This window comes from Crotalus tigris, unplaced genomic scaffold (genome assembly GCF_016545835.1).
Source record: "Crotalus tigris isolate CLP2741 ecotype Arizona unplaced genomic scaffold, ASM1654583v1 scf7180000024506.7606697, whole genome shotgun sequence".
Classification (NCBI taxonomy): Eukaryota; Metazoa; Chordata; class Lepidosauria; order Squamata; family Viperidae; genus Crotalus; species Crotalus tigris.
In genome coordinates this window covers 1280059-1304224 of record NW_024100678.1, presented here as the reverse complement: position 1 = coordinate 1304224, position 24166 = coordinate 1280059, and the positions used below count along the sequence as shown (strand labels likewise).

Here is a 24166-nt window from a genome sequence, read left to right as displayed (position 1 = left end):
AATCTGCCTCCAGAAGTTGTGAATGCTCCAACACTGGATGTCTTTAAGAAGAGATTGGACAGTCATCTGTCCCCCTGCCTGAGCAGGGATTGGACTAGATCTCCAAGGTCCCTTCCAACTCTGTTATTCTGTTATGTTGTGATGTACTGTGAAACGAAGATACAGCCTCAAGAACTCAGCTGGTTTTTTGTCCACCTTGTAATTTGATCCACCTTCTGCTTTTGCCTAAGGCCGTATTGGAAAAGAAAGAGAAAGAATGATGGAAAAAGAAGAATATAATGAAAAAGAAAGTGGTTTAGCATTAGCGTGTGCCTGTCATAAAGAGAAATCTGTTTAATAAAAGCCCTTGGAAATACATTTGGACTTTGGCTGCTGCCCTCAAGAAGGTTAATCAAACAGGGTAGGTCACCGATACCCTGAGGTCACAGGTAGACATGCCTAGACTGCAAAATGAGTTTATTCAGCTGATGGTGTGGAGGTAACTCTGGCCACACCCCAGCAAATGAAGCTTCAGCTTCAGTAATTTGTTTGCTTTGGACATAGTGGATGGAGGCACAGGCTGAGAGGATAAGTGTGTAGCCAGTGGGCATGGCTGACTCATTTCTGTCAGGATTGTTTTCATTGTTTCATTTGTTTCGTTTTTTTGAACCACCCTGCATTTTTGCTTTCATGAGGGTGGCAGAATGCAACCTATGCAGGCGGTAGAAAGATTAAAGTGATTGTGAGCTGAGATCAAGTCAGTGAAAGGTAAGCATCCTTGCCAGGTACTGTTTTTGTTATGATTCTGGAGATATGTAGTCGCATCAGCCTAATGTTGGCTTATTCAACTTGTGACCTGTCAAATTAGACCAGCAGTTGTATAAGGCAGCTCTCCAGGAAAATGAGAAGTCTGGAGGTTTTCTACTGGCTTACCCTGAGTTGCCAAGGAATAAAACAGGTTGTTACACATTTAGCAGGTAGGGTGTGCTCATTGACTGGCAACATTGCATGAAGAAACTTTACCAACTATTAGCCAATAAAGGTGCTGTTAGAGATATAAAAAATGCCCTGTGTGGACAGACAGACAGATAGGCTAACGTGTCTACACACAGATTCACATAGAAAGTATAGGTAGAAATCACTCTTTCTCTTCACTTGCCTGCTATTATTTGCAACCCTGGCTTGATTGGCAATTTCCTGTATTTAATAACTGTTCTCCATGCTACAAGCATTTCTCTATGTTGCTGTTAGATTTTGGAGGACAGCAGTTCAGAATAGACTCTCCCTTCCCCACTTCCTCCAATTATTATGCTTTGTGATGTGCTAAACATCTGTCTCATTTGTGAGTTTCATACTGGAAAACCAAAACCAAACTTTTTGGTCTTTGTTAGCCTACCATGATTGGGTTGGATGGGTTGGATGGTTTTTTTTTGTGCAGATCGAAAAGACACCTCCACACCTTCAAATTTCTACCACTGTTATGATGATAACAGTGATGAAGCAGCAGAAGAAAGGTTGAGCAGAAAGGATGGAAAGAGCAACCTGAACATAAGTTTCTCTTGGCAATTTTGACATGTAAATCTGTAATGCGCCTTTTCTCATTTCTGTTGCTCGTTGTGCAAAAAAAAAAAAAAAAGCAGCAATTTTAACGGCCTTTAAGAAGGCCGTTAAAACTCTCCTGTTCCGGCAGGCCTGGGGCTGATGTCCCCGGGGGGCCGGGATATGATCGGACTCGCGGTATGACTGTTTTATTTTATTGTTTTATCATTGTTTTAACTTTGTACGCCGCCCTGAGTCCTTTGGGATTGGGTGGCATATAAATATTTGAAAATAAATAAATAAATAAATAAACAGCTTTAAAGGGCGAAGGTCCATTTGAGCGAATGCAGGAAGAGTGAACTTCCCGGATTTATTTCCCAACTCATACAAGACCATCTTCAACCTGATGACAAACATATGGTAGTTGGGATAGGCCAGCATGACTGTCATGTGTGTTTTTATTAACCCCTCTGTGCCTTGGGAAACCAGGGGAAATGAACATCTTGAATAAAAGTCTTGTCTTTGATGGTTATTAAGATGCCCTGAGGATGGTGCACTGATGGGCAGAAGAAGGAAGCCATATTCTTCTATTACAAAGGATGGACACAGGATCCTGTGTCTTTCCCAGGCTGTCCTGCTTTCCATGACAATGTCCTCCCATTTACAGTGTGCTAGAAAAATTCATAAATGGTGCTAATATCCCAAAACAAGAAGGAAAGAAATAAAGGCAATTGTCAGTCTAGCTGTGCTTGCCTATTTCCATTTGTCATACATTGAGTACTAATAGCTTGAAGGTATGTTTTTTTAAACATGTCCTTGGGTGACGCCGTGAACACGTAGCTATTTACAAGGTTTTTTTTCCTAGCATAGATGATGTGTTGAAGTGGTGAAATAACAAGTATGGTGAAGGGGTATCAGTTCACATCAGAAATCTGAAGGTATATCATTAAAATATAGGGTTTGGTATTAATTTAATATAAGAGGAAGGGTTGCTTTAAGTGCTATTGGAAATAACTTAAAAAAGGAAAAGTGTCTGGAATTTCTATAGTAGCTTTATGAATAAGATCCAATAAACCTTAATTACAAGATTATTTGTATTCTAATTATTGGGATTTGGAAACCTGCTGAAATCTGTAGGATTTATGCCTGAAGAAGCTAAGCAGGGTTGATCTTAATTAGTTATTTGAAATGGAGAGTACAAGGGAATTGCAAGGTGGTGGGGAGTCAGTAAAAGCATGTCAGCAGATTGTTCCAAACCATTGCTGAAAGGTGGCATGGATGTCTCATTGTAATCTTCTATCACCCAGAGTCACCGCAAGTGTGATGGATGGCATAGAAGTAGGATAACGAAGTACATAAAATAAATAATCACATGGAGTCAAGCTGAACTTAAGGGTATTTTTTCTTTTTCTTTGAGTGCTTCATAGTTGAAAGTAATTGGTGAAACCTTATATAGAAAACATAATGTGCAATATAGCAATGCATTCTTACAGACCTTGGGAGTGTAAACACCTACGAAAAATATGTGCTGGATTAATGAAGGGAACTATGTCAACATATCCTGGAGCCAATAACTTATGTCTTTAAAGAGAGATAATAATCTCTTCTCCTTTTAGTACCAGGAAATCTGGTTGCTGAGTTAATTCTTTCCCTCTTTTTTTTAAAAAATCTGTAAATAAATCACCTAGGGCATTACCAGTTACAGTATATAAAAAAATGGATTTAAAAGGATGTTAGAATTTAGCCTGAAGCTGTGCTTCCTACAGGACTTGGCCTTTCAAGTCCCAGTATGCTTTGATATTTTAAATAAATAAATAATAAATAATAGCAAGATATTATGGTATGTATTCCTACCATACAGTATTGCCTCTCCTCCCCCGCCCCCCCAGGATCGGGCAGCAACCTTAACATTCTTTGCAGCTTCCTGGTTTGTTTTTGCAGCATTATATGTTCCTGAATTCACACAAGGCAGTAATCTGCCATACGATTTGTTTGATTTTGATATTATACAGTGGCTGAATCCAACTACAGAACAGATTTATAAGCTGCAGTCGATGGCTTATGGACCAGGCCACTGTGACTTGTTCAACAAACTGGGTCAAAATAAATGTGAAATATATGGGACTCTTTGGCATGGTGCCTGTGAAGGTTACCCTGTTGAGCAATTCAGTTGTTTCAAATACAGCTGCCCGAGGGTTGATTGGTATTGGCTGCATAAAAAAGATCTTCACATTAAAATTGTCTGTCAAAAGCACAGATTAATCCCGGGGTCTTCAAACTTGGCCCTTTTATGACTTGTGGACTTCAACTCCCAGAATTCCTCAGCCAGGCATGCTGGCTGAGGAATTCTGGGAGTTGAAATCCACAAGTCATAAAAGGGCCAAGTTTGAAGACCCCTGGATAAATATTTCATCAATGACTTTTCAATACTAAAAGGTTCTGGGTTTCTTAGGGAGATCTTCCTCATGAATCTTTCCCAAGATCTTACATTAAGTGACCTTCTTATTGATTAACGATTGGGAAACTAGTCCAGCTTAGCCAGTGCCATATATAGGAGATTCCAAGCAGTCAAGCTCCCCTTAGGCGGTCTCAAATTTGTCAGAACTTCCACAGCAATAATTGGAAGATAATTTTAACTGTAGGTCAAGAGCAGGGATCTTCGAACTTGGCAAGTTTAAGATTTGTGGGCTTCAACTCCCAGAATTCCTCAGCCAAGTTTGGAGACCTCTGGCAAGAATATGGAAAATTCAAGAGTCTGAAAGCTTCATGCTTGTATTCTCTTTCTGCCTTGCAGATGTCATGGAATCCTCAGTACCGGAGTTCTAAATTCCGCCACGTTTATGGCAAGGCCGCCAGTAAGGAGAACTGCTATGACAACGTGCCCATCACCCAGAGTGTCTATGACAACCAGTTTTGTGCTGTCAATCCTCGTTTTATTGCCGTGGTGACAGAATGTGCAGGTGGAGGAGCATTTGTTGTTATACCAATCAGTCATGTAAGTATCTCCAAAGCCTGTCCTTTATAACTGGCTTATCAATGTGGGTGTGATGGGGTGGATAAAGACATATGAGTCCAAATATTGATAAAGTCCAAATTGGTAACTCGTTTTCAAGGAGGGCTTTGTTTTTGCCCAGAATGGTGACTTGAAAAATAGCAATATTGCCTCCAGTAACTCCATAAGTTGATACACAGTGGGTTCATTTACAGGTAGTTGGTTTTACTTACAACCATTATTTAATGACCATTTCAAATTACTGTTTGTCAGAAAGGAAGCCAAACAGCATTGGTTTAGAATGTAGTTCACTGTTTGGTTTAGTGCTTAAGACACCAAGTTGGAAACCGAGACTGTGAGTTCTAATCTGACTTTAGACACAAAGCCAGCTGGTTGACTTTGGGCCATGCATTCTCTCTCAGCCCTGAGAAGGAGACAATGGCAAATAATTTTTGAAAATCTTACCAAGGGAACTGCAGGGACTTGTCCTGCCACTCATCATGAATCCACACCGACTCAAAGGTGCGTCTGCATACGCGCACAATTTGATTCATCCAAACCAAGACAGATATGTAGCTTACAGTAAAATAGCTGTTTGTACTCGAGTAAAATAAAGAGGGGTGCAGCATGTAGCAGAGTCTTTTTTCTTTTTCAAAGGAACAAAGCAGGAATTAAGGGAAATGCTTCCCATTCTGTATCCCGTGGCTTTGACTTAAGCTTCTTGCTGGGTAACAAAAATCGAGAGAGGGGAGAAAGGGGCCGTGGGGGAGAGAAAAAGCAGATCCACCGGGAAAGACGAAAAAAGAAGTGACAGGCTGATCCCAGGAATCCTCAAGGAATCCTTCATGGACCGGTCAGGAAAATGCCACTGGACTGATTAGCAATTATTTCTGACTGAGTAAATAGCTTCAGAAGAATCTGCGACCCTTTTAAAATGAAGCTACCAAAAAACCCCAAGCCCATCGCTTCCCCTTCCAGCCCTGTGTACCTGTATTTCAGCAGGGTGGCTAGCCCTTTCATCAGATGCACCAGGCAGAAACAGCAATGGCGGCAGGCCCCCTCTCACAAACACACCACACCCTCGGCCTGGATCCGCACAGACTAGGTGTACCGTGCTTGCTCCATGGCTCGGCCGACTTAGGGCATGCCTTGACTGCTGGGCCCCTAGGACTCCATGGTCTGGTTCATCCTAGCCTTGAGGACTTCTAACATTCAAACGTAAAGCAAGACGAGGCCTGCTGCAATTCACCTGTCCCTCTCTTGAGTTATCCTGTATTGAATTGTCCCATGGCAAGATGCCCCCTGGTAAGTTGGTCATAGCAAGTTGGCCATGGAGCTAGCCATCCGGAGCGGGGTAAGTCGGCCTCGGCTAGCCAGCTGGAGCGAGTTGTCCCATTCTGAGTTTAAGCTGCCTCAGGTAAAGGCTGAAATAACAGAAAGGCAACATCATAAAGATACAGCAGAACAAAACTATCCCTGGGACATGTTTGGGCAGCACTTAGTGGAACTTCACCTCACAGGTTTATTGTTGTGGCGAAAATAGAAAGAGGAAGGAAGGAGTATTACCTATGTTTGCTGCCTTGAGTGACTTATAAAGTGATAAAGGTGGGATAAAAATCCAATATAAATAAATAAATATGAAACAATCTGTGTGTGTTCTGCATAAATAACTCAAAAAAGAGGCATAAAGTTTGCATATAGCTCTAGCCTTTAGTGCTGAGGTTATGATAGAGACTTAATTGGAATTGACTTGGCTAGATGGCAGCCTTGCATTACTTAATTAATTTGTTTTACAGTGTGCTAGTATTCCTCTCACAGCCTCCTCTTGGGGAATGACTGCTTTAATTACCATGAACTGTAAGGAAGCTAGCATAAGACATGCAGAGTTTGCTTTTTGCTTCTGCCTCCCCCCTCCCTTCCTCTAATCTATGCTGTTACATCTGTACGACTCCATATTGGCCTGGCTCTGCCACAGCCGATAAAGGGCTTGTCCTGTGCTCCCTGTGTGTTATGTTTACACTGAAGCTATTATTTTTTCTTCTTATTTCCTTACATTATATATACCCTAATTTTCTGCTTTGGCAAGCACTTTTAAGGTGGTGAACAAAATATGAAAACAAAGCACAAACCATTTTAAATGAAAAATAAAATTATCGGTACCAGAAAGAATTTTAAGCCTCACTTTTAATTAGTTATACCAATCATTTTATAAGACTAAAATTACCTGATTAAAAACCTGGGCACCCAGATGCATCTTTGCAGATTTTCTAAGCCCTGCAACAGTGAGGTCCAGATGCATATCCAATAGAGTATATTTCATGGCCTGGGTACAAGACAAGGCAAGACTCTCTCCCAGGTGCTATAAATAGAAGCTTCTCTTTGTAACAGGGGAGCTATCTATCTCCTTTTTCAGTGTCTTTGTAACTTTGAATGGTTGTTAAACTAATAGTTATTAGCCAAGAACTATTTGACCAAGCACATATATGATTGGTAATGCTAAGATGAATTATGTATTAGAAAATAAAGCATTTGATATTTAAATAAAGGGAGGACAAATTAAAAATCAGCCAGCTTTTGATCCAAGCAGTGGAGATCACAAACATGCATGCTACGGAAAGTTCAGCTTTATTGTATTAATATTATTGTTATTATATACACAACAATGGGAAATCATACTTGCTAGCTCTTCAGCTGGCTTTTGCCTTCGAAGGCATCAAGTTCTTCCCAAGAACATAGGATATCATAATATATCCGTTTGTACATGTGTGGATCCAAGCAGTGTGGCCTTTTATAATAGATAGATAGAAGTTTTAACAACAACAACAATAATAAGTAAGCTTTTTCAGAGAGCTTCTCATTGTAGAATTAAACTTTTCCATTTGTTTTTAGACAGGAAAACTTGACCCGCATTACCCTCGCATTTGTGGGCATAAAGGAAATGTATTAGACATCAAATGGAACCCTTTTGATGACTTTGTAATAGCATCATGTTCAGAAGATACCACAGTAAGTCAGAGTTATGAACCTTTGCCTGAATCAGGCACAATATAGCCTCATTTCTTAACGAACAAAATCAGGAGTACAATATCTCAAATGTCCTTTTCTTGTTTTTCATTACATTTAGTTATGTCTTTACAGTTGGATAGCTCAGTCTCTGTCATGCCCATGGATTTTTAACCAGGGTTGTAAACTGTGGAGTTAACCTAACCACATGTTCCTAGGACAAATTATCACTTAGCAGCATCCATGGACTCTTAAAAGTTTCGGTAGGATGTCCAATGAGTATTGTGACATTGCAGTGCAAGCTCTGCCCCTGCATATGTGTGTGTGATGTCATATTGCATGTTCAAAAGGGACAAACTTTACATTGCAATTCACCATTTGCCTCCGTATTCCACCCCCACAGATCCCCCTGTTATCACTTTTAACTCTGAAAATGAAATGGTGCAGGATCCATGTGCCAGATTCTGCATCTTAATGCTGCAGATGGTTAACAGATTGAACCATGTCACGCCTGCATTGGTTCTAACATTGTCATTTTTTCAAGAGCTTTCAAAAGAGAGCTGTAAACTCCCCAAGTAACGTTTTAGTTTTGGATTTAGAAGTTTGCAAATCAGGTTCATAGGTGTCCTTGAGCAAGACTGATGTCTTTGTGTACTCTGTCGCTTCTGGTTGTTGAGTGGCTAAAATGACATACCGTATTTTCCGGCGTATAAGACGACTTTCTAAAGCATGCAAATCGGCTCCAAAGTCAGGGGTCGTCTTATACGCCGGAAATTACGGTAGTTTCCGGCGTATAAGACGATTTTCTAAGCATTCAAATCGGCTCCAAAGTCGGAGGTCATCTTATATGCCGAGTCGTCTAATACGCCGGAAAATACGGTACTTTGGAAAAAAAGAACTGCAAGTGAAGAGACTATTTCTTTTGGGAATGAAAACATGTATGATACATGTTCTCTCTCCCATCCACCCAGAAATGCAGGGACTAAGAGTAAATAAGTGCCCTCTTTCATTTTGATGGATGCCAGTGCTACTTTCTGCTGTGCAGAGGAACCTTTCTCCTTTTCATATTGGTAATCCTGTGTGTAGGGTGAACATTAAATAGTCAAAAGACCCAGACAGGATGAAGGTGGGGAGCACAAGAATGTCTCCTGTCCTCTTCCCTTTCTTGCTAATCATCTTTCCACCTCTGCAGGCTTAGCAGTTGATTAATAGTGGTCTTTTCATGCTCTTGCTCTTGAATGCTGCTGCATTGAATGAGATAATCTGGGTTAATGGAGCCTTCTTGGGTTGTGCTGCATCTTCTGTCTCGTAGGTTAAGGTCTGGAATATCCCCCAGCACTTGCTAACCAAAAGCATCATAGATGCCCAGAAGGACCTTCTTGGCCATTCCAGAAGAGTGGGGCTTATCGAATGGCACCCAACTGCAAATAACATCCTCTTCAGCACTGGTTATGATTACAAAGTGAGTTGAGACCTTAGGAGCATTCATTTCAACCCTGAAATACTGCTAGGCTTCTTCACAAGAGTCTTGTGAAGGAAACTTGGGGGATGGAGGAGAAGGAGCATATATGCCACAGTAGAAGAATTCCATTCCAGTTATTTATTTCAATCTTCAGTGATGATACAGTGTAAATTGGCCAGGTAAAATTAATCCAGTCATTTTACATCTTGAATGCTAAGTGTTTTTGGAGTCAGACAGCACCAAAATCTAATTAAATAAACAATAGTCTACCTTACAACATCTGCAAACTAAATCTATGAACTATGTCAGGGTAATGATTTAAAGGCTAACCAGCTGATGTAATGTAAGGTGGATGATGCAATGATAGGAATGATTCAGCAGGGTCTGTGTCCCTTTAAGAGCCCGAGTATAAAAGGGAAGGCTTTTGCTGGAGTATCTCTCATCTGTTTCCCTACTGTAACTGCTGTGTGTTGCAGTTTGCTGTATTAACACAGCATGTATATATATTGTTCCTGATGTATTATATTGTAGATAGTGTAAGCTAAACCACCATTTAATATAGACCACTGTTTACTGAATTTATTCCTGGGTTATCTCAGCGCAATAAGACCGTGCATGCTCTGACAAACTAAAAACTGCAAGTAAGAGAAAAAGCCATTCTTTGGGTCATTTCTTTCCTTTGAAATCACACATTTGTGATATATCGTAGAAATTGATACTGTCTATATCAGTGGTTCTCAACCTGTGGGTCGGGACCCCATTTGGGGTCGAACGACCATTTCATGGGGGTCGCCAAACAACACAGTCTGCCATTTTTTCCCCCTTTTCCTTAGCTGTGCTACTCCCTTTTATTCTATTGGCTTTTGAAAGCCAATAGAATAGACTCTCTTGAATAGAGTCTAATTCTATTGGCTTTCAAAAGCCAATAGGAATTGTCCAGGCTGTCTCTGCCCTGCTGAGCCCGCCAAAAGTCCCATTCTGCAAACGGTGCTGCACCAGTTGAGTAGTCCTTGACTTACGACCGGTTGGGGGTCGCGGCATTAAAAAGATTGAGAACCACTGGTCTACATGCTGGTCTGTGATTGTTTTCAAGATTTGATTTGATTCGGACATTGCCTATGCAGATTACCTACTCTAGTATAGAATTAAACTTTTGTTCCAATTATTTTAAGCACTCCCTTTCTCATCCGTCTCCACTCAGCCATGGTGTCAGATCTTGAGCTTCTACTGTAGATCCACCGAGTGATTTGGGCTTGCATTGAATGAGATAGTATTTGTTGCTACATCACACTTGGGGCACAGTTGCTGCATGGTTTTTTTATAGTCTGTTTGCCCAGTGGGTGGAACGTTCAGAAAATATTCTCTCATCCCTGTACTTTTGTCACAGGTCATGATCTGGAACCTTGACACCAAAGAACATACAATTCAGATGCCAGTGAAGACAATCGGCTTCCATACAAATGTCATCCTCTCCATGTCATTCAACACGGATGGCAGCCTCTTAGCCACAGTCTGCAGGGACAGGAAAATAAGGATCATAGACCCACGAGCAGGAACCATCTTTCAGGCAAGTTGGTGGGGAAAATGATTGGCATGAACAGTAAGGCTGGTTCTTATTAATAAGAAAGGAGGCTGCTGTTTGTAGGTGGGACCTATGGATTGGTTTTAGGCAGAAGGAGAATTGCCTCTTTCTCCAAAGCAGCATTGTTAGAAGCAGGCTATCTTGTTGCAAGGACTGGCTGTGGACCAGATTTACAGTATTTGGAGAAATACAGTCAAACAAACCCAAATAGGCAGCCTTGTCGTGTTCTAGAGATGGGAAGGACTTCTAAAAACCACTTCCTAAGAATCCAGAGTTTGAGTTGAAATTCTCCCCTTGACTTATTTCAAACTATATTAGAGAAAAAGTGCAGGGAGTCCTGTAGCCTCATCTTAATTTCCAAAGATCTTTGCAGGCGATCTGCTTGTTATTTGTTGATATGGTTTCTGTTCCCCATTGCTAAGAAACATTAGTCATGCATGTTAGCAAGACTTTCTATGTACAATTTTGCTGTCTACTCACATCAATCTGTACCATCCAAGAAAAAACTCACCTGCCGGTCTTCTTATACATGCTTTCCAAATGTTGCTAGGTTTTCAGACTGCAAAATATAATGGTAGTTTAATATTTATTTATTGAATTAATATGCCACTCATCTCATCAATAAAGTGACTCTTCTCCAGTAAATGTCTTTGGATTGGACCCATTATTTTACATCAGCATCAATAATTCAGGCAATAAATTATTTCTTCTTTTTTTAAAAAAAATTGCTGGCCAACTAAGTCTTTCTATCAGAAACCCTGTTGCCCCATTCAGTTGCTCCACTACTGAGTCTTAAGGATTCAGTTCTTATCTCTCCAGGGTTTAATTTTTACTATCACTGCTTTTACTTCTGAAATGTTTCCAAATGGTTCCTCTCAGTCTTCTATCTATAGGAAGGAACTTACGTTATGCATAGAGAAGATCCGAGGATCAATCATATTTACTTTGAATATGATTGTCAGGTATTAATTGGAAGCCATCAAAAGTCAAATTAATTGCAGCAGAGTAACGCACTTGAGCTGATCTGTTATCTCTGTCATATTCTGATAATTAAGTGGTGTGGAACAGGGGTCCTCAACCTTGGCAACTTTAAGACTTGTGGACTTCAACTCCCAGAATTCCTCAGCCAGCTTTGCTGGCTGAGGAATTCTGGGAGTCGAAGTCCACAAGTCTTAAAGTTGTCAAGGTTGGAGACCCCTGGTGTAGAAGATGGGCCATTAGTAGGCCTGTCCTTTGCATAATTTCTCAGTTCTGATCATTCATTCAAGTGGTCCTCAATTCATAGTGGACAAAAATGGTTTGATAGGAAGCCCCATGATCTAGGCAGGCGTGTCCAACCTCTTGGGTTGCCTGTGCTGCGCTGAGTGAATTGTCTTTGGCTGCGTATAAAATATATTATATAGCTAATGTATATAAATGCAGATAATGTTAAACGTTTACTATCCTGGAGGTCCAGGGCCGCATGTGCCTATTTTTAATTAGCCTATTTTTAAATTCATCTGCTAATATTTCTCAGCTAGGGAGTGTAAGGGAGATGAACTTGGGTGATTGTGGAGAGATTTCAGAAGACTGAAGAATTAACTAGGGGTAGGCAGATTTCCCTGGCAGGAGAAATATTTGGGGTATTTGATTTCCTATAATTTAACATGCTCTGCGTTCTTACAGGAAGCTAGCAGCAAATCTCACCGAGTGAATAAAGTTGTGTTTCTAGGAAACCTGAAAAGGCTGCTCACCACAGGGACATCCAGGTGGAATAATAGGCAGATTGCTTTGTGGGATCAGGTGAGTTTACGGCAAACAACTGTAAGATCACTGATATAGAGAGTAAGGAAGATGACCTTGATAGAAATATACAAACTTAGTTGCCAAAGTGGCAAGAAGTAAAACATGTTTTAATTCCAGAATGTCCAGAGAACATTCTGAGGTAGCCCAGACAGTCACGTCCCTAACTCACTGAAGTATAAGGGGAAGAGATACAACTCAGTTACACTTGCAAGACCCTACTATAACAGCCAGTCTCAATAAAAGTTGTTTTAGTCTTCTTGCGAAACTGATTTCTTGGTCTGGAGCTGGGGCCGACAACCAAAGACTGTTTAATTCATTCTTTTAGCTGTTCAAAGGTGATAGTAGCAAAGCTTTGGAAGGATAAAGAGGAATTGCTTGTGTCAGCCTCATCTACACTCTAAACGGGTGTGACTCTGGGACACACTTGCAACTTCCTTTAGATGTATTTCTTATGGAGGCTTCTCTCAGACTGCTTTTTTTTATATCAGAGGGAACTTACGCTTATGAAGAAGCATTCAAAGATGAAACTGTATCCCAGGGTCCAAAGTGGTTCATGCTAGGAAAAGCTTGACCATTTAATTGGGCTGATTGCCTAATCTATCAATTTTAATTATGGTCACAGACCAGCATGGCAAATAAAAGCATTAAAAGCAATAGTAACATTTAAAAACAGAGAAAATAATATCTTACGATTAGTGGTGGATTATCAGTGGGCAGTTAGAGTTTGCCTAATTCTGCATACAGTATAACAAAATTTGGCTACATTCAAAGAAACTACTTTATACTGATCTAATAACAGTAGTTGTACATAAGAGAGAACAGCATTTCCCGGGTATTTTATTAGGTGAGGTGTTAGAGAGCCCGTGAGTCCTTATAGAAGGTACCGTATAGCAAGACATGAACTGTAGTTTCAATGGCCCCTTGTCCATAGGAGCATAATCTCAGCTCATATAGTATTTTTTGTATCAGCCCTACAAAACTGCTGTGGGAAGTGCATTGAAGGTTAATGCCCTTCAGATTTGGGGGACAATTATATAATATATTGTAAGTATCTTGCTGCTTTAAAAGGAGGAGCTGATTGCCTAAACTGGTCCTTAGTTCTTGTGTTTGCTTTACTTTGACCAGAATTTGGGTTAGACTGGAAAGTTGTTGCAGTTCAAATTAAGACAGAGAACTCAGAATGTTTTGAAAATGATCTGTATCACTTTGCTTGCTGGGGAGATCTAGAACAGCTGCATTCTGAATCCTTTAGTTCACGGGTGTCAAACTCGCCGCGTCACATGACATGTTGCGACACATCGCAACTTTTTTTGCATTGCCAGAGCTGGTATGGGCACAGCCTCTGCATGATGCAACCGGCCCGTGGGCTGGCAGTTTGACATCCCTGCTTTAGTTTAATCCAAGCATTCTCCTCTTATATCACAGCCTCTGAAGCAGCTGGTTCCATTGCTAGCTCACTTTTATGTACAGATTTTCTGGGTCTCAATGGTGCCTTAATAGATAAATATTAATCATTCCCATATAACTGCCTGTAGGAGGTGAAAAGGTATCATTCGTCTCATAAAGAACACATGCCCTAATAAATTTCCAAATAAACCTGTGTCGGTCCAAGAGTATGGTTTGCACTTAATTGATTTCTGTGACCTGAGTCTGCTTGAATTTGAAAATTCTTACAGCAAATGTATATTGATCAGAACACAATTGGTAATTACAGGTAAATCCTGGAACATTTCCAAAATAGTGAATTGCTCTGGGATTGCCTTTCAGATGTTCGATTCAAATGCATTTATTTTTTTCCCCTTGATTCAGCAGTCATCTCTCAGGTGAGGGAATCACAGAGTACTACATGGAAATGCACAGCACCGATTAGCTCACCCTCTATAATACCACCAAGATCAACCAGTTCATACTCTTTAATTTAATCCCTTAAAGCAGGGGTCTCCAACCTTGGCCACGTTAAGACTTGTGGACTTCAACTGCCAGAATACCTCAGCCAGCAATGAGGAATTCTGGGAGTTGAAGTCCACAAGTCTTAAAGTGGCCAAGGTTGGAGAGCCCTGCCTTTAAAGTGTAGAGACGTGAAGGAAAGTGAAGATTCTGCTTGACATATAATCATAGGGTAGAATGCCCATTCACTGCTAGAGGCACCTCATTTAAAATGCCAGGAGGAAGCCAAGCCTACAGAATGCCTTATGGTTTCACTCCTGTCATATTTATGTCCTAACTTTGCGGTTCTCTGTGTTGCTGCTTGAGATGATATTGATGCCTCAGTTATATTTTTTTCCCAGTCCAGATAACTGGAGTTCTCTTTGTGACGGGAAAATCTGCTTTGCATTATTCCTGGCAGTGAGAACTGCTATGATTCAAAATTCTACCTCCCCACCCTCCCCACTCCAAATAGGACTTCAGCACAAAAAAACCCACAGCACCCTTTCTTGGACCTGCTTGTAAAAGCTATTTAATTAGTTGGTTTGGAGTTCCTACCTGAGGTTTTTTTTTAGCACAAATTCAAACATTTCATTGCAGTGAGAATATGGTCCTTTTGGAAGGATGGGGTATGGTCATTATTTGTGCTCTCTTGATTTTTTGGGATACAGTAAAAACATAGCAGTAATTTCTGATTCTGTGATCTGTATATATACAGGATGATCTTTCTGTGCCTTTACATGAGGAAGATGTGGATGGGTCATCAGGCCTCCTATTTCCTTTCTATGATACAGACACACATATGTTATATGTGTTAAGCAAGGTGAGTTTTATCTGTAGACCAAGTTGAAATAATTAGCGGTGACAATATGCTGCGTAGTTGCAAAGCAATACAGCCGGTGCTGTCATAAATCATTTCTGCAGAGCAGTGTCTCTCAACCTGGGCAACTTTAAACTGTGTGGACTTCAACTCCCAGAATTCCCACTGATGTATTGCCTGCCAGCTCCCTCCCAACAAACACTCTTGTTTTGTTAAGTCCTCCTGGCTGAGGATAGGAGATGCTACTCCGATGTGCTACTTGTCCAATATTGCAGTTTTTCTGATTTCTCCTCTCCCGCTTTTTTTTACTGACAGAATTTAGGATGTGGATGTGCTGTGTTAGCTACAGATCCAAGATATATAAGAAACTTATAATGATGCCAATCTCTAAGACTGATTGTACTCATTATAACTCTCAAGAAAACTGGAGGATAGTTATATTTGTTATATAATTTTTGCTGATCTAGAACAGGGTTCTCCAACCCCCGGTCCGTGGACCAGAACCGGGCCGCGGCATGCCAGCAACCACACAAACAAGCAAAGTCCCATCTGCAGGATGAGGCAGCACACAAAACCACTCCCCCTCCAGTCGGCGGAAAAACCTCTCCCCACATAACTGGTCCCTGGTGCCCAAAAGGTTGGGGACCTCTGATCTAGAATATGGCCTTGGCTTATGCCCTATTTCTCACCTAATCTGGATAGGCTTGTTAGGTGAGTAGGCAGAGTGTTATTGGGATGCAAATGCTCCAGCTCCTAAATCCTTTACCTAGTGGGTTGTTATGTGTGGCCTCCTTGGTGAACCCATGAGGTGGTTGATTAAGATTTAAGATCAGAATAACAGAATAACAGAGTTGGAAGGGACTTTGGAGGTCTTCTAGTCCAATTCCCTGCTCAGGCAGGAGATCCTGTATCATTCCAGACAAGTGGCTGTCCAGTCTCTTCTTAAAAGCCTTCAGTAACGGAGCATCCACAACTTCTGGAGGCAAGTTGTTCCACTGGTTAATTGTTCTCACTGTTAGGAAATTTCTCTCTAGTTCTAGATTGTTTTTCTCCTTGTTTTGTTTTCATCCATTGTTTCTTGTCTTGCCTAACAAGTCTATCCCTGACAAGCCTATACAGATTAGGTAATAAGATGAAACCTTCTTGGAGGACATATATGAGAATCTCCTAACCAATTTGCTCAGATTAAAGAAGCTACTTATATAAGCAGCGAAACATTTAAAACAACAAGAAGAGAAGTCCAATTGCCATGACTCAACAAAGAGAAGCCACATGTTATTCTGGACGGCCAAAAATAATTTAATCAAGTCCACATCTGAGTGCAATCCTGGCTTTCCTATATAACTTAATAGGAAGAGGAAGTGAGCATCCATTGAATGTGTATCTCTTACAATTGTCTTTAGGGAGATGGGAACATCAGGTACTATGAGATAAATGCGGAGAAGCCATACCTCCATTACCTGATGGAATATCGCTCTCCTTTCCCTCAGAAAGGAATTGGTAAGTTTGCAGCCGTTTCATTGCAGTTTGTATGCTGAGGAACTGGGACAAGGTGCCTGTGAACGACTGATGCATTGAGGGAGGGGCAGCTGGTCACAGGCAGATAATAAGCATCGGCCTATTTTCCCTTGCTTCACTTTTGTCATGGCTGCACAGCACTGACTCATGACATTCATTTTTCTGTGTCTTTATCTCTCAGAATATTGATTAAACCAGCCTTGGTTTAACACCCCAACCTGGTGTTCTCCCGATATGTTGAATTACGGTTCAAATTATCCTCACCATTGACACTGGCTGTGTTGGCAGGAGGTGATGGTGATTGTAGACGAGTACATCTGGAGGAACTAGATAGTGGAAGATTGAATGAAAACCTTTGCCAGCAGGACAAGAGAATTTTGACAATTGCTTTTTCACCTGCTTCCAACTCCAAACTCTAGGACAGACATGTCAAACACAAGGCCCGGGGGCCGGATGCGGCCCGCGATGTGGTTTCATGTGGCCCGTGAAGCCATCCTGGAAACAGTGAGGGAATGGCCCCCGCTATCTTGGCCCCGGCCTAGGCTGGCCAGGAGCCAATGTACAATTTTGTGGTGACCATCTATGCTGAAACGCATTCAGTCTTAGCTCCACAAGACCGTCTGGAAACAGCAAGGAACCAGCCCCTGCCACGTCTGCCCCACCTCCTGGGTGCATGCTGGGGAGGTGTCACCCTTTATGAGGAATGAAGAAATGCACCATCGCCTGGAAGTGGCCTTCAAATGGCCCTTGCCATTGATGGGCTCCGGGGAGGGGTTTTGGCAGGTTCTTCCAGTGGACCATGCCTTGGCACTTGCCCTGGTCCCACCTCCTTCTGCCAGAGACCCTCAGATCTGTCCCACTCCTGCTCAGGCCCCCACAGGCATCCTTGATGCGAACGATGTAAAACTGGCCATGCCCGCCCAGTAGGCCGTGCCCACCCTGGCCACACCTACCCAGCCCCCCGAGGACAACCACAATGTTGATGTGGCCCTCAATGAAATTGAATTTGACACCCCTGCTCTAGGAGGTTCCATCTAGTCTGTTTGGAAGAGCAAAAAAAGTCTCCTTCTTAAAAGGACTGATTGTGCATATCTGTCAATCCATGGATAGGAGAGTGGATGGTCCCAAACCTCCAACTGTAGAAGTTATAAATTATAATTATGGGTACATCAATCTTCCACAAGTTCTTAGACCGTGAGACCAAAGGAGGAATGGAATGAAATGGCTGGAACTAGAAGAGACAGGGAGGTTTTCAAATGGTTACCTAGCAATTCTGGACAAGATCAGAAAAGGAAAAATCATTTTAGTTACATTTTTAAAAATTAAATTACAAAGGGAAGTATTTTGTTCTCTTAAAAGAAAATTGGCTAGGCCTGGGGCATAGTACTGGTCAGGGGAAAGATTTCAGCTTTCTCTGTTTCCTTCCTCCATGACTATTCTGCCGAAGAGAAGAGCAGCAGTTGGATTTCCCAAACCCATGTTTTGGCGGAATGTCATATGAACTTGTCCTAACTTTTTTTTTTTTTTTTTACTGCTGTCAGGTGTTATGCCCAAGAGGGGTCTTGATGTCTGTGCCTGTGAGATCTTCCGGTTTTATAAACTGATTCCGGGCAAAAGCCTGATTGAACCCATTTCTATGATTGTGCCTCGCCGGGTGAGTGGATATCTCTTCTTTGGCAATGTGGCAGGGAGGGGCTTCATTTTGAGGATACTGTAGTTCCCCAGATACGGAAATGGGACTCTACTCTCCTGTTCCTTTGCAGTCTGAATCGTACCAGGAAGACATCTATCCAATGACAGCTGGGGTCCAGCCAGCATTGACAGCACAAGACTGGCTGAATGGCACTAATAAAGGTTTGTGATACAATTACTTGAACTGTCAGAAACAAAAGATTTTGTTCGTTTATCTGTCTGCATCACATTACATTAAAGGCAGATCTATGGTAAGGCTGGAGGCCAGCAGGTACACATAATAGCAGTACTATAATCTGGATCGCAGTGTTTAGAATTATCATAATAAACTGGCCATGTCCTTCAGCAATTAAAGCAATAATGTTCTCTATATCTCTATTCTAAGGTATCACGCCTAACGTTTTAGCTATTTGCTGGAGAGGTATGCATGTGAAGGATCCACACAATTTATTCAGCCATAAGACTGAAATTGTAAATGTCACAGGCCCCAAAACAATAATGCACAAAGGCCAGCTGTGAGAAAGCATCCAAAGTTTGCATTGTGTGTTTTGCATGCCAATTACCGGTTAGTCTGTGGTACGATGGGCAGAATACAATACTTTTATCCACAATCTTAAATAACTAGTTTACATCTAGGTTGTTTTAAAACATAAAATGAGTTCTAACTATCTTGGAAGAAGAGCTAAGTTCAGCTACTTGTGTAATAGGTATGGAGTAGAATTCTTCCTTCAGATCTTTTGACAATGGATTACCCCCTCTTCTTGGGTTATTGCAGCATCTGCTATCCTGGTATTGTTATATAATAGAAAGGTATCAACTCCAATCAATTTGATTGTGGGTGAGGCCTATTGCTGTATTTCACCTGGCCTTGCTGTATCCCAAGATGATACAATATTCCTAAATTTGAATTAATTATGAATGAATGAACCTTTATTATCAAAGTATAACATGTATATAGTGAGATTGGCTGAGCCTCCCTCTGTGCCCCCCCATCACAACTCACAGTGACTACAAACCCAACTTATTACACCCTGTGAGGTAATTGCACAGCACGCCGGCCTCACGAGTCTGCCGTGCATAAAATTATGTCCCATTCAAGAGCTGACAGCCCATGGATAAAAGCTCTTCTTCAGCCTGTTGGTACGGCTGGCTATGTTTCTATATCTGCTATCCGATAGTAGGATGTGAGTCATCCCTGAGAATTTTCCTCACTCTACCAAGGCAACAGGCCCTGGCGATGTCATCCAGTGGTGGCAGGGAACAGCCCACGATGTTTTGTGCCGTGCTTACCACCCTCTGTAATACCTTCCTGTCCGTGGCTGTCAAGGCAGCATACCAAACCACAATACAGTATGTGAGAACGCTTTCAATAGTAGACCAGTAGAAGAAGGTCATGAGTCGTTGTTCTACCCTGTTCTTCCACAAGACCCTGAGGAAGTGGAGTCTCTTTGGACCTTTCTGGCCACCTGGGCTGTATTAATTTTCCAGGTAAGATCTTCACAGAGGTAGACTCCCAGGAATTTGAAGGAGGAAATTCTCTCCACAGTCCCCTTTGATGTAAAGTGGGGCAGGTTCCTCTCTTTTCCTCCGTAAGTCTAACACCATCTCCTTTGTCTTGCCAATGTTCAGGTACAGGTTGTTCTCTAGGCACCATGAGGATAGATTTTGTACCTCTCCCCTGTACGCTGTCTCATCTCCACCTGTGGATTGAGGGAATCAACTTGCTTTGAATCAAAATTGTTATGCTTTGGTGCTGTGTACATTGTCCTAGCACACAAACTGATCTAAATGCCCTTCTTGGAATGAATGAAATTTTCTTTTGTTCTTGCATTTAGTGGCTTGGTTCTGAGGACCACTCAGTACTAGTTGCTATTGTTCCTTTTTGCTTGAGACAACATTATTCTTCTCTGTGGCCTGCAGGTCCTGTCTTGATGTCTTTGAGACCAGGTTCCGTGATGTTGAATTCTTTACCACCATTTTTTGAAAAGGAGATTGCCATGGAAGGAACTAAGCCTATCCAGGGCCGGGACAGAGTGATTGATACCACCGAAAAGTTGAATAAAATCCAAGAGAAATGGGGGACCAGGAAGACTGAGGAAAGACAACAGCAAAACAGTCTAATGAAGTTATCTAACGGCGTTGACGCATACAAATGTCCTCCACCTAAAACAGAAAATGAGGTACAGTGGTGTGACCCAGAAAAAATTATGTTAGTGAGTAAATGAGAGAAAATAGAAAAAAAGTAGCTTCTTTCTCAGGAAGTACAAGCAAGGTAGGAAACGAGGGCATGCCTCACTGGATTTAAGTGACATAGAATTATTTCTTAGAAGCATATCTTTCTGCTCAATTCACCGATTCTATGTTACAGCTGTGACCTCTCACTTGAATAGAGGTCAAGATAAAACACATTTCTATTCTGTTCTTCCTCTCTCTCAATTTCAAATATCTGATAGTAGATGAGGAATGAATGTCAGCATGGGAAGTATGAAGGATATTCTGCTGCACGAGTAGCTGATGGGTAAACTGGATCCTAAACCTACTGCCAGTTTTTCGTGTTGGAATATTAGAGGAGGAATTGATATATTTATTATATTTTCTGATATTATTTAGCATAATCTGCATGTTTATTTTATGTTTTTAAATAGCACTTTCTTTTATAAGCATGCCATTTTCATGTTGGGATACTCATATTTGTGTCTAAATTTTCATCATAGTCATTTTCTCTTTCTTGACTCTGTAGTTTCACGTAGACATCAGATGAGTTTAATGTATGACTGCACAAATGACATATGAAGTCTTTACTTTCCAGCTGCTACAGATGTTTTATCGACAGCAAGAAGAAATTCGGCGGCTCCGTGAAGTGCTGATCCAGCGGGATATCCAGATCAAACAGCTACAGCTTGAGATCAAAAACCTTCGTGTGGATTCTCACCGATTTTGACAAGCTATCATTTGGAGTCTCAGAACAGATGTTGCCAGAAATTACTATATTTTGGAAATTATAGATTAGGAGAATTTCAGATTTATTGGCAATCTATTGCCTACCATGAGTGCCCATATCCTGTAAGCTGGAATTTACTGGACGTTACTGGGGGTTTTGTGATGCTCTATTTATCGGATTCATTCTTTGCAGGAAACTCCATGTTTCAAAGTAGTCCCATGATAACTCAGTTGGAGGTGTTTCAAAGTGAAGGCAGACCTGTCTGGGTATGAACATCCTTTCAGTCCCCAGTAGGTAACTGAACTTGGAAATACGGTTGCTTGGACTTTAGCACTCAACTCTTTCACATGGTGATGAACCAAAATAGGAATTGTTCAGGATTCTTTTTGCTCTGCATTCTTGGATGGATCACGAATGATTTTGCACTGAATTAGTTTTGTTTCCTATAACCAAGGGGAGTTTATGTGGGAATCTAAACCATCACTGTCTCTTAGGTTTTATGAGTCATCGCTTTCTAAAATTATATTTATGCCTAGGAGGTAAGGACCAAAGAAATAGATGTCATTAATTTAAAAAGAAAGTCAGAAATAGATGCTTCTGAGAGCCACGCTTTGAAAATGAATGCTTTTTACTGAGGCGGAGAAAATAAAACCACTGCTGCTGAAGTGGTCTTATCAGAGCCAGAGTGGAAGGGTTCTGTAGACCAAGTCAATGTGTCTTCCATCTCTATCCATAATCTCTTAAGGATCACTTCATGCCTTAAACCAAGTAGGAATTGAATTACTAATGCTCTTAAGATGGCTTTCTTCCAATTGTCTGAAGCTGGATTTTCTACTCACCAAATCTTTCCTCCTTTATTACTCTGAATGTTGCACCAGATCTTATATAAGGCATATTGCAGTTCAGTATCCAGAAGTGTGAAGAAACATAATTCTGATAATCCTCTATCAACCTGTTTATCAGAAACTCATTTTCCACAACTGTCAAATTGCAAAACCTTTTTTTCACACTTTACACTTGCTGTTTTGATGCCTATGACTAATATTTCATCTCATGTTTGTTTCCTTGCTGATTTCTATGATACACTATGCAAAGCACTGCCACCAACAATGGTTTGAGAGCAGGATCAACTACTCCAAAGATTATGAAGCCCAAGATGGGGGAGGGGGGTAGATGACTTTTGCTAACATAAATTTCTCCTCAATCATGAATGCTGAAAATGTTCATGTACAAAATGGTTGAAAAAATTTGGAGAAAAAAAACATACCTAAAGCTGCACCAGACATAATAAAATTGTAAGATACAATTACTTTTAGAGTTTGAGTTAAGATACTTGTGCAGGATTTAAAGAAACTCCCCAAAAAATAGAAATTGGGAAGTTAGAATTAGTACCAGAAGACTGCGCTGTAATCAAACTGAGGAATATTGTATAAACATTTAATACAGAAATACCACTGTTCACCCTCCCTCTGTACTGCTTCTGTGTTTTATGGTTTAGCCTATAGAACTTAACATTCTTTTCTCTTACAGTTCTCTTTTATCCTCTTTTTCCTTCAAGACCAAAGTTAAATCATTTCTTTTAATCCATTGTTAAATTGTGACATTCCCTAATGCAGGGGTTCCCAACCTCTGATCCATGGACTGGCACCGGTCTGTGGTCTGCCAGAAACCAGGCTGCACAAACAAGCAAAGTCCCATCCGAGGGATGCAGGCAGCATATAAAACCACACCCGCTCCGGTCCATAGGAAAACCTCTCCACAGAACCAGTCTCCGGAGCCCAAAAGTTGGGGGTCGCTGCCCTAGTGGGTTGATAAAATTGCCCAAGCATGTCTTTCCTGTATTTTTTTTTCTATGCTATTGCCCCTCACTTCCCCATTGCTTTTTCGAGCAGGAACCCATCTCATAGCTAATATGTACATATAGGTAGTCTTCAACTTACAGCTGTTCATTTAGTGACCATTCAAAGTTAAACGGCACTGAAAAAATTGACTTATGACCACTGCAGCATCCCCATGGTCACGTGATCAAAATTCAGGTGCTTGGCAACTGGCATGCATTTATGATGGTTGCAATGTCCCGGTGTCATATGATCACCTTTTGCGACCTTCTGACAAGCAAAGTTAATGGGGAACTCAAATTCACTTAACCTTGTTACTAACTTATCAACTGCAGTGATTCACTTAACAGCTGTGACAAGAAAAGTCGTATTGTAGTTGTAAGTTGAAGACGACCTATATAGCAGAAGGAAATGGCATATTTTGGGTTAAAGTTAATATGTATAAGGGGGGAAAAACTCAAAAAGAGTTGTAGATCCCTGAGATTTCACATTCTATAATCTAATGTTATAGTTGGTGTTGCTTAAATATACTTTTAAAAGAATATTCACAATGGCACAAAAGGCATCATGGAACTTCTATATTTAACAAGCTTTAGGCATATAAAATGAATTGGCCTCTGTACTAATCCCAGTAATTGGTATTAAGTGCTTGTGGGATTTTAATTCGTACTCTTAAGAACAACTGATACATTTGCATAGGTTACAGTTGTGATCAAGACATTAAAGCAATTCCAATTATTTAGGAAATTAGCCAGATGAATCATAACATGTCTTGAAATTATAACTTGGGGCATAATTGTAGAGAATCAGAAAGATGGCCTTGGGGAAGAGGCCAGAACCGTTATCTAAGCAAAGAGGGATAAAACATGGGGAAGGAAAACAATCAGACTTGTAAGATTCTACTGTTACAGGCTAATCACAAAAAGAGTACGTATAGTACAGTATAGCTGCAACCTTCCTGTGGGGTCAGTTTCCTGATTTGGCCTACCTTGTAGGGCAGACAATATTAGAATCACTATTTTCCGCAGCTAATCTCGGATATATGAGATATACTGCTTTATATTTTTGGAAAATGGGACTGAATGTAGA

At 41.0% G+C, this 24166-nt stretch overlaps 1 protein-coding gene across 5 annotated transcripts in view; it reads left to right on the top strand.

Annotated features, from left to right (window-relative positions):
- The window catches only part of CORO2A (coronin 2A), a 62663-nt gene extending 40115 nt beyond the window's left edge, over window positions 1-22548 (top strand). For 3 of the 5 annotated variants that reach the window (XM_039333725.1, XM_039333726.1, XM_039333729.1), the window contains exons 2-12: window positions 4313-4513; window positions 7400-7516; window positions 8826-8975; window positions 10363-10542; window positions 12223-12339; window positions 14987-15091; window positions 16492-16588; window positions 18148-18260; window positions 18370-18460; window positions 20219-20478; window positions 21108-22548. In XM_039333725.1, coding sequence (XP_039189659.1) covers window positions 4313-4513; window positions 7400-7516; window positions 8826-8975; window positions 10363-10542; window positions 12223-12339; window positions 14987-15091; window positions 16492-16588; window positions 18148-18260; window positions 18370-18460; window positions 20219-20478; window positions 21108-21239 — 1563 coding nt within the window. In that variant the 3' untranslated portion in view covers window positions 21240-22548. Of the gene's footprint in view, window positions 1-82; window positions 748-4312; window positions 4514-7399; window positions 7517-8825; window positions 8976-10362; window positions 10543-12222; window positions 12340-14986; window positions 15092-16491; window positions 16589-18147; window positions 18261-18369; window positions 18461-20218; window positions 20479-21107 lie in introns of those variants that run through there. The other 2 variants (XM_039333727.1, XM_039333730.1) reach the window with 2 other exon arrangements.
- The last annotated feature ends 1618 nt before the right edge of the window (window positions 22549-24166 follow it).